Below are 9,322 nucleotides of genomic sequence, written 5' to 3' on the forward strand. Positions count from 1 at the left end.
GCCAGGGTGATGGGAGTTGTAGTCCAGGAAATATCTGAAGCTCTGCTGGCTGATCAACCTTGGCTGATCTGAACCTGCTGGATCAGAACTATGTCCCATCGAGTCCAGCATCCTGTTCTTGTAGTGGCCAACCGGGTGCCCCCATGGGAAACCCTCAAGCGGAAACCAAACCCAAGAGCATTCCCTCCATAGTGTGGCTTCCAGCTACTGGTATTGAGAAGCATTTCTGCCTCTGATTGTGGAGGTACAGCATAGCCCAGGCACCCCCAAACTGCAGCCCTCCAGATGTTTTGGCCTACAACTCCCATGATCCCTAGCTAACAGGACCAGTGGTCGGGGAAGATGGGAATTGTAGTCCAAAACATCTGGAGGGCCGAGGGTTTGGGGGTATCTGGCATAGCCATTGTTGCTAGTAGCCACGGACATGGACATAGTAGCCAGGAATTTTGTTAGGAAGCCGGCCTTTTGTTTGGGGTGGGGCCAGAACCTCAGTTAGTTATGTATTTTTATTGATTTTTATTGATGGGGGGGGAGCTGATGTGATTGTCACCCTATTGCTTTTATCATATTTTAATGCTGTTGAGAAATTAGGCTTGCACTGGGTGTGTGTGTGGGGGGGGTAGGTTTGTAAATCTTACTGCAATAGAGGGCTAACTCAGGGGTGGAATTTTACAGTCACTGATTAAGCCTGGGAAAGAGACAAGTAGTACTAAGCTGACCTTCAGAGTACCGGAATAGAGATAACTATGAGTAAAGACATAGCAACGCCATCCATAGTGTCATGTCTATTCTTGCGTCGGGCGTTTGGTATTTAGGTTTTAAGCTGGATTGGATTTTTAAGGTTTCGTATGAATGTAAAATCAAAATGACAAACACAACAAAACACGACCGAGTTTATGAAACATAACAGAAGCAGTAGAGAGGTTGCATTTTCCAAATATAGAGCAGATAACATAGACAAATAAATAATAATATTTTTATTACGGTCATAGACCAGCAAAAAAGAAAAAGAAAACCAATAATACATAAAATAGATCTTGAATATCATCTTTGAACCATACTGTTTCATAATCCTTTTTTAAGTTAAAATTGGGTTAAAATTTAATGAGGGATTGTTCCCTTTAACTATTATTCGCTGCGAATTAAAAGGCGGCTATATCATTGTTATTGGTTGATGTCACGGCGTGTCTTAGTCTTGACGCGTAGTAACAGAATTTAGCTACATTCTTAGTGCACTCTGGATTAAAATCCGCTAGTAGGTATCTAGTAAGCATTTCTGTTGAGCGGCCTGGTAAGTTTTTAAACAAGGGATCAATTATCTCCTTCCTCATGTCTCGATACAATGTGCAATAGAGGAGGACATGACTTAAAGATTCAATCTCCTTGTTATCACAAGGACATAGTCTCTGTTCTACTGGAATCTGGGGATATCTACCAGTTAACAACGCCGAGGGTAGAGCATTGAAACGAGCCCTAGTGAAGGCCCACCGATATCTCGGGTTTTCTAACGTTTTAAAATAATTAGCTAGATAATTTGATTGATGCTCATACAATTGTCTATGTATTAAGGAAAGTCGGGTTAAGTTGTTTTGTCGATCAATATCCAAGATTCTTTCCTTAATTAACTCTTTCGACCTTTCCCATCCCATGGACAGAATGGAGCCCAATAGACAAATAAAAGCAGCAGCAGAAATTCAAGATTCATTGTGGATTTTTTTAAAAAAAATTGACTTAAGGTCATGGTTTTAAGCTGATTTCATTTTATGAGAGTTATATCAGCCATAAACAAACAACAAATAAAAATAATGAATTCATTATTCAACTCAGTTCTGTTTTATTATGATACCAAATGAAAAGATTCTTAACATGATAAACTTCAGTGCACAGGATTCCACATGAGAGGAGCAGGTAAAAGATGACACCGACCTCCAGTTTCACAGGTAGCCACCCAGTGACCTTCAATAGATGAATGGGGAGTTGAAGGACTGAGTTCTAACGCTGTTCCAGCTCTCTTGTTTTCTGTTTCAACACGTGGGTGGCAGGGGAAGTTTCCCTGACGCCCTTTTCTCTTCCTCCCCACCCAACAGCTTGCCAGCTCTTATCCAGGGAGACAGATTAGCCACTGCTGCAAGGAAGTAATGGCTTCAGAAGGCTCCTGGCCCTTTGATGGCATCTAGTTCCCCACTCTCCTTGAAATCAATGGATGGCTGGAATCACACCTGCTGCGACTGATAGAGCTGGGGTCCTAAATCTGTCTTTCCTACGCATGTGCCCTGCCCTGTGCATTTAGATTGGCATTCTTCTCAGGAGCTCTTGCAGCCCAAGATGCAAACGTGCTTCGTGCGCAACTCCAGCTGGGTATCCCGAGAAGAAACGCCCATCGTCTCCAGAAACCTAGGGGAAGGAAAGCAGGAGAGGAGAAACCAGGGTTTAGTTCTGGGATTAATTGAAATGAAAACAATTACTGGACGAAACGCCTCCAAATGTCCAGAGCTGGCACCGCTCAATCTTTTCATGGTTCAAACCGCTTAGAAGTTGTCTTTTGCCAGACGCATAATGGCAAGATACTTAGAAGAATTTGGGAGGCCGCCTCTGTGACAAACTGGTACAATAAAATGCGGCAAACGGCAGGTGTATGGAAATGGAACTGATGACATAAAGTTGGCATAAGATTTGAAGCATGGATAGCTGGCATCTGGCAACACTTCTGACTTTGCCACTCACATGCGTTAGCGGAGATTCCTGCATTGCAGGGGGTTGGACTAGATGGCCCTTAGGGGTCCCTTCCTTTTAAAAATATTTTTTTATTTGATTTTTTAAAAAGTATAAACATGTAACAACAACAAAATCCCAAATATTAAGATTACTCTGAATCTCCTGACTTCCCCCACCCATCCCTTCCATGGGTCCTAATGATAATATTTACAACTGCATATCAATACTTATCGAAATTTTTACCCTTCTAAATTATCCATACTTTCCGTTATTTTACAAGCGTGATTAAAATCCTGCTAATGTTTTAACTTGCTTACAGCGGTCTTGTAAATAAATTATAAACTTTTCCCGTTCTTTCTGAAAGTTCTCGTCTTCTTGATTTCTGAGCTTCCCAGTTAATTTTGCCATTTTGGCATAGTCCATGAACTTGGTTTGCCCTTCTTTTCTAGTCGCGGTTATCTCTTCCTTCCACCCCTGGGCTAATCAGGGGGTGGGGTTTCCCCTTCCACTTCTACAATTCTGTTATTCTACATGGGAATTTTTCGAATTAAAAATTACAACGTGCATATTGGAGCTGAATTTTCATCGCAGGAAAAAATATGGACACCCAAGCCTTTCTGCATTGCTCGCATCTCATACTCTTGGCTGAGAACAGTTAAATTCTACTGCATGCCATCTATGAAAAGACATGCAATATCACAGGCTAAAGACTTCAACGCGACTCTCCCAACAGACATAACCATGGTTCCTTGGCCCTTCCACATTTGGCTTACTCCAGCGAACAGATTTTGTCACCTTCGCTCTGAGTTTTGGAGAAGTGATTTCGCCTCTTCAGGCTGGGTATCCAGATGAAGTCGGTACGGTGAGAGTGACTGGATGAATCCTATTACGTCAGCAACGCTCAGGGGAATCTTATCGAAAATATCCGTCATCCTGGAAAGAAGCAGAAAGCTTTAGGAGAGGTGCGGGGCTGAGTAACAACTGTGGATGCGTTCTTAATAGTTTGCATAAGCTTGGTGGAATAGAAAAGTTTTTAGCAGGAGATTGAAAAGATTGGCATGGCTGGGTCCATGCACCGCATTGTACGAAAGGGCCTGATCCACTCACCTCTTCTTCTCCTGAAATGGCAAAGAATCAAAGATTTCTTGGTAATTATTCTCAACTAATTCGATCTTTTCATTTCTAAAGCTGAAAAGCTGGGCTTGGATCTGGAAAAGAGAGAGAGAAAGAGAAAGAGAGAAGGGGGTGGGTGGGAAGCCACAGTCATTTCTTTTCTGCTTGCAAAATCTCACTGTTCAAAGTATGCTGCATAAAAGAGGATGCTGAGCTGTTAAAGGTGCAGGAATCGGGAGCAGAAAAATGGAAATACTAAAAGCATTGAGGGAAATGTGTGAGGTGTGGCAGCCTATAGAATAACATATTTCAAGACTATGAAGTGTGCATGCACACGAAAGCTCATACCAAAATAAAAACTTAGTTGGTCTTTAAGGTGCTACTGAAGGAATTTTTTTATTATATTTCAAGACTGTCACCCTGCATGTGCCCTTTTGGTATGGCTGGGATCTGTGAAACTGGTCCTTTCACAAGTATCACATAACATTCATTCAGCACTTACAAGAAATCAATCTTTTTTTGCGGCACCACTTTGGAACTCCCTGCCCATTGATATCTGGCTAGAAACCTTTTCATTCCCGCATGCCTACCTAGGTTTTAGTAGATACGGTATAAGTGTTTGAAATGGTCAGTTTTATTATTTAATATTACATGTTTTTAATGTTTTTTAAATTGGTATTTCAAATTACAGTCAGACCTTGGTTCCCGAATGTCTCCGTTTGGAACGTTTTGGTGCCCAAACACCGAAAACCCGGAAGTAACTGCTCTGGTTTTCGAACGATTTTCAGAAGCCAAACATACCATGCGGTTTCTGTTTTGAGTTTCCTTATTGTATTGAGGCTTCTGCTTTCAACTTTCGATTGTCATATATTTCAGAAGTCGAACAGTCTTCCGGAATGGATTACGTTCGACAACTGAGGTTTGACTGTAATATTTTAGACTGCCTTGCAAACCACGTGGATGTCTTTTGTTTTATGAGGTAAGAGTGTGTGTGTGTGTGTGTGTGTGTGTGTGTGTGTGTGTGTGTGTGTGGAATATTTTTATTACTGAGCAGGGGTTGGTAAAAGTGTTGAAAGTCATGGTGCTATGTAGAAACTGGCTTTATAAATATTACTGTAATAAACTAACAGAAAATAGCCACACGGCCACAAATCTTTCTGCATAGGAAGGTCTTAAAACTTCTCCAAAAAACGTAAAGCAAGAGCTTCTCATGGCAAAGATTTCAGAGGGTGGGATGAATGAATTTTTCTTATCCCCTTCATGTCCTCATCTGGGCCCTGAAATTACGTATATTCTTTTCCATAGTGCCAGTGTTTTGCAGGCGGGATTAAAATGAAGAAGAAGAAGAAGAGTTTGGATTTGATATCCCGCTTTATCACTACCCAAAGGAGTCTCAAAGCGGCTAATAATCTCCTCTCCCTTCCTCCCCCACAACAAACACTCTGTGAGGTGAGTGGAGCTGAGAGACTTAAAAGAAGTGTGACTAGCCCAAGGTCGCCCAGCAGCTGCATGTGGAGGAGCGGAGACGCGAACCAGGTTCCCCAGATTACGAGTCTACCGCTCTTAACCACTACACCACACTGGCTCCAGGACTTGTAGGTTTGCGCAATTACCATAGATTGAAGGACTCTGCTGTCCTTCTGCAGGAAAGACACTTAAAAAAAAATACCCAACAGACATTTAGGGCTAGGAAACTGACAGGATTGGCCCTGAAATGTGTGGTTGGTCTGAGGGCAGAGATCTGGGCAGGCCTGTGCGATGGGCTGACCTCTCTGAAGATCTCCGTTAGCTCATCTGAACAATCTTTGTAACACAACCGCATGTCCAAGTTGTAGGAGCTGAAGACCACACAGCCTGACGGCTTGAGAACTCGTTCCACTTCCCTCAGAAAGCGAGGCCCGTCAAACCAGTGGGCAGCCGCAAACGCCGTGACCAGGTCCACAGAGCCGTCTTCGAAAGGGAGCTCTTCGGCAGGGCACACCCTGTGTGAGGAGATGGCAAGGTGATTGTTCTAAGCCTGCTGGATCAGGCCCAAGGCCCATCTGGTTAAGCATCCTGTTCTCAGTGGCCAACCAGATGCCCCAATGGGAAACCTTTAAGCAAAACCCGGGTACAAGACCAGTGGCAGAGGAAGCTGCTCGGACCGGTGTGCCCAGGGGCAGGGTGAGGGTGGGGGCAGGGCGCTCCACGGGGCCTCTGGAGTCTGCCTGCCTCCTCTCACTCAGCTGCCCTACAACTGGGGGGGGGGGCAGCGCGGAGCCTGCAGGCACCGAAGCCACCGCGTCACTCCCAGGAGAGATACGCAGCTCGGGCGCGCTGCAGGCCCTGCGGTGAGTGCTGCCCGGCATTTTGTCACCCCCTCAGTGGTGAGACCCGGGGCGACCCGTCCCCCACCGCACCCCCTTCCTCCACCCTTGTGCAAGACCCCTCTCGAAAAAACGTCTTCCTGCCCACTTTCTCTCGGCCATACATGTGCAAGGTCAGCTCCTACTTACAGATAAGATACATTGGGCGGGTGTGGAGCTCTCCTGGCCTCCTCGATCTGAGCTTCACTGATGTCTGTCCCGACCACCTTCTCAAAATGTTTTGCCAGCATCCGAGTGCTTTGGCCTGAGCCACAACCCACGTCCACTGCCAGCTGCCCGGGGCTCACTCTCTGACAAAGGATAGCAACACATCTCAGAAAGGCATCGCCAGGTCTTTTTCAGCAAGGCTGGGGAACCTGTGATCTCGCACCCACCCACCCCAATGTTGTTGGGACAGTACAGTCCCCCCCCCGTCCGCCCCAGCACAAAATGTCACGGGCTGGTTGGACGCAGAAGAATGGCGGGAGGAACCAGCTGGGTAGCCCCCAAGGGAAGAAGGCTCAGAGCCCGGGGAGTGGTGGTTGCAGAAACCCGAGCTCTGAACATGATCTGATTTACTCATACAACCCAATTCGTGACTTATCTGTGATGCTTTTGGGATGGTGTTTGGCAAAGGAGTTGGGCGATTTCTAAAGTTGTTACACGCCTTTGTTCTGGCTCCTTGCACAAGGGGGTGGTGGTAACTGTTTTGCAACAGAAAACTGCTTTCTTGAATTGGTTCCTGCCTTCACTCGTTCTTTGGCGGGACCCTATCAGAGTGAGGATCCCAATTGTGCTAACAAGTTAACCAATAGCAACTGTCACCGCACCCATTTGAATCGCCCTGGAGCAGGAAAGGTAGTTACGGGACTAGCAGACAAAACTCATGTACACAAATTAAACCAATACTTAACACCAATGTTTGTTTGTTATGAATATGTTTTTACCCTTAGCCTTATGCCTGCTAGAAGTTTTCACAGAAGAGGAATAACGAAAGATTGGTTGTTCACAAGAAATGAAAGAGACAGAATATTTACTTTGGGCAGCAAAGTGACCCTGTAGAATCGGAGAGTTTGAAAGGACAAGAGGCGCAGCAGGGCCTTGTTTTAGGCTGCTCAGCCTCCTCGTCTAGCAGCTGATTCAGGAGATAGCGGCACCGGCACCGCTTTTCCGCATGCCCTCCACCCAGCTCCCCCCCCCAAGCTTCAACTCCAGATATTTGGTCTGTATTGGAGAGAGAGGAGGAGAGCTGGAGAGAAGGGGGGAAACAGGCATTCAGAGGCTTTTTGGAGGGTGCTCCCCACTTTACACAATTTCACTTATTGGGGGGGGGCAGAACACAACCCCTGCATAAGTGTGTGTGGGTTGCAGCACCTGTACTGTTATACAGTGGAACCTCTGTTTATGAACACCTCGGTCTTAATTTTCGGTTTATGAATGCCGCGGACCCATCTGGAACGAATTAATTCACTTTCCATTACTTTCAATGGGAAAGTTAGCTTCAGTTTATGAACAGACTTCCGGAACCAATTACACCCATGCTTCGTGTTAAGTATGCTTCAGGTTGAGTACTCCGCGGACCGTCTGGAACAGATTAATCCACTTTCCATTACTTTCAGTGGGAAAGTTCGCTTCAGTTTATGAACGCTTCAGTTTATGAACAGACTTCCGGAACCAATTGTGTACATAAACCGAGGTACCACTGTATACCAATGTTAGGTTATGGAAAGGGTCCATATGAAAAGGGTCTTCTAGAGGAGTCCTTTACCATGCTAATTTTTTCCTAAAGTATTAAGAAGGCCAGGAAGCCTTCCAGGACATCTTCAGGATAAAGACTAGCATCAGAGTCAAGAAAGTTCATATTGGAGCTCTCCTCTTACATAAAATTATGCCAACTCTACGAATGCAATGATCTACAGGTACAAGTTCAGACTGACACACACTATTATGTTCTTACCTTTTCTTCCAGGTACGAGAAGATCACACCCTGTAGGTTCTTCTGTGGGGAAAACCTGTATTTCTGATAAAAAGCAGCGTGAGCCCTATCCTCAAACAGACGAGTGGCCATGGTCCCACGGAGCACAGCTTGTACCTTCTGCAAGCTCCAAGGGACGCTGGTCTGCGTGTTCTTAAATGTTTGACAGAGAAAGAATTTATTACAGCGCCTTTAAATGTTTAACAAATAAGGAATGTCCCCCCCCTCTTGTACTTTGGCACCGTAAAGAAGCCTGCCTCTTTTTCAATGCTGACTGTGCAATGCTAATTATTTCTCTGACTCACTTCTTTGCAGCAAAGGATTCAGCTCTGAAATCCCGCTAAGGCAGCCTCTGCTCACCGACCTGCCCCAAACCATCTCTTTACATTCACCTGGCTTTAACTTCCATTTGTCACCGCTGCCAGCCAGACAACACCGCAACGAAACAGGCTTGCCGCTTTAGGGTTTATGCCGCTTTAAAAAGGCTTCCACCTAAAGTTAGGATTATGGGAATTGCAGTTCAGCAAGGCTGCTGAAAATTTTGGAGGTTCTTCACCTCCTTCCTTCCCACCTAGAACTACGGGTCCCAGAATTCCATGGGGAGAGGGAATAATTTAAGGCAGTAATATGGATTACAGAGCAAGTTTAAGGTCTTGCTGTGGGTAATGTTGAGAATGTCCTAACTTGTACACACTGGTCTGGATGCTTGAGCCTAAGGTTCATTCGATGTCTGCTAAGCCTCCCCCTCTCTATTTTATCCTCGCTACAACCCTGTGAGGTTGTTTAGCATGGCAGTTTAGCTTGATTTTAACCAAAGTCACCCGCTGGGCTTAATGGCTGAGCGATCTATTGATTTGTGATGTGTCTTGTATTTATGACTACAGTATTATTATTATTATTATTATTATTATTATTATTATTATTATTATTGATTAACTTTGCATAGTGCCCTTCATCTGAAGCTCACAAGGCAGATTTTTCTAATTAGCCAAAGGCCTTGGAGAAGAAGAGGAATGTTTTTCCCTGGCGTCTGAAGATATGGAATGAAGCTGCCAACAGCAAGACAAACCTCCCTGGGGAGAGCTTTCCACAAATAAGGAGCCATAGCAGAAAGAACCTGTTCTTGTGTTGCCAATCTCCGGACGTCTCATGGAGGGCCACAGGAGATGATCGC

At 45.0% G+C, this 9,322-nt stretch overlaps 1 protein-coding gene across 5 annotated transcripts; it reads right to left on the reverse strand.

The window, feature by feature from the left end:
* Positions 1-962: 962 nt before the first annotated feature.
* On the reverse strand, positions 963-8,726 carry LOC118096885 (putative methyltransferase DDB_G0268948). 5 transcript variants are annotated; one of them, XM_035139226.3, is made up of 7 exons: positions 8,454-8,726; positions 8,131-8,301; positions 6,324-6,484; positions 5,597-5,810; positions 3,823-3,923; positions 3,511-3,648; positions 963-2,394 (listed from the first exon to the last, which is right to left on the reverse strand). In XM_035139226.3, the coding sequence occupies exons 2-7, from the start codon at positions 8,239-8,241 to the stop codon at positions 2,304-2,306; spliced, it is 816 nt and encodes a 271-aa protein (XP_034995117.3). In that variant the 5' UTR covers positions 8,242-8,301; positions 8,454-8,726; the 3' UTR covers positions 963-2,303. The 5 variants fall into 5 exon arrangements, with proteins under 5 accessions (XP_034995117.3, XP_088513882.1, XP_088513883.1 ...); XM_088657756.1 differs by having other exon boundaries at positions 3,489-3,648; positions 8,454-8,716; XM_088657757.1 differs by having other exon boundaries at positions 3,489-3,648; positions 8,541-8,713.
* Positions 8,727-9,322: the final 596 nt, after the last annotated feature.

This window comes from Zootoca vivipara, chromosome 14 (assembly GCF_965207765.1).
Source record: "Zootoca vivipara chromosome 14, rZooViv2.hap1.1, whole genome shotgun sequence".
Lineage (NCBI taxonomy): Eukaryota > Metazoa > Chordata > Lepidosauria > Squamata > Lacertidae > Zootoca > Zootoca vivipara.

Coding starts and splice junctions, on each gene's coding strand:
- LOC118096885 (XM_035139226.3), bottom strand. CDS start 8,241: ATGGCCACTCGTCTGTTTGAGGATAGGGCTCACGCTGCTTTTTATCAG. Junction 6,485..8,130: donor TCTCGTACCTGGAAGAAAAG/GTAAGAACATAA, acceptor ATCCTTTGTCAG/AGAGTGAGCCCCGGGCAGCT. Junction 2,395..3,510: donor CTCCAAAACTCAGAGCGAAG/GTGACAAAATCT, acceptor TCCTTCCCCTAG/GTTTCTGGAGACGATGGGCG.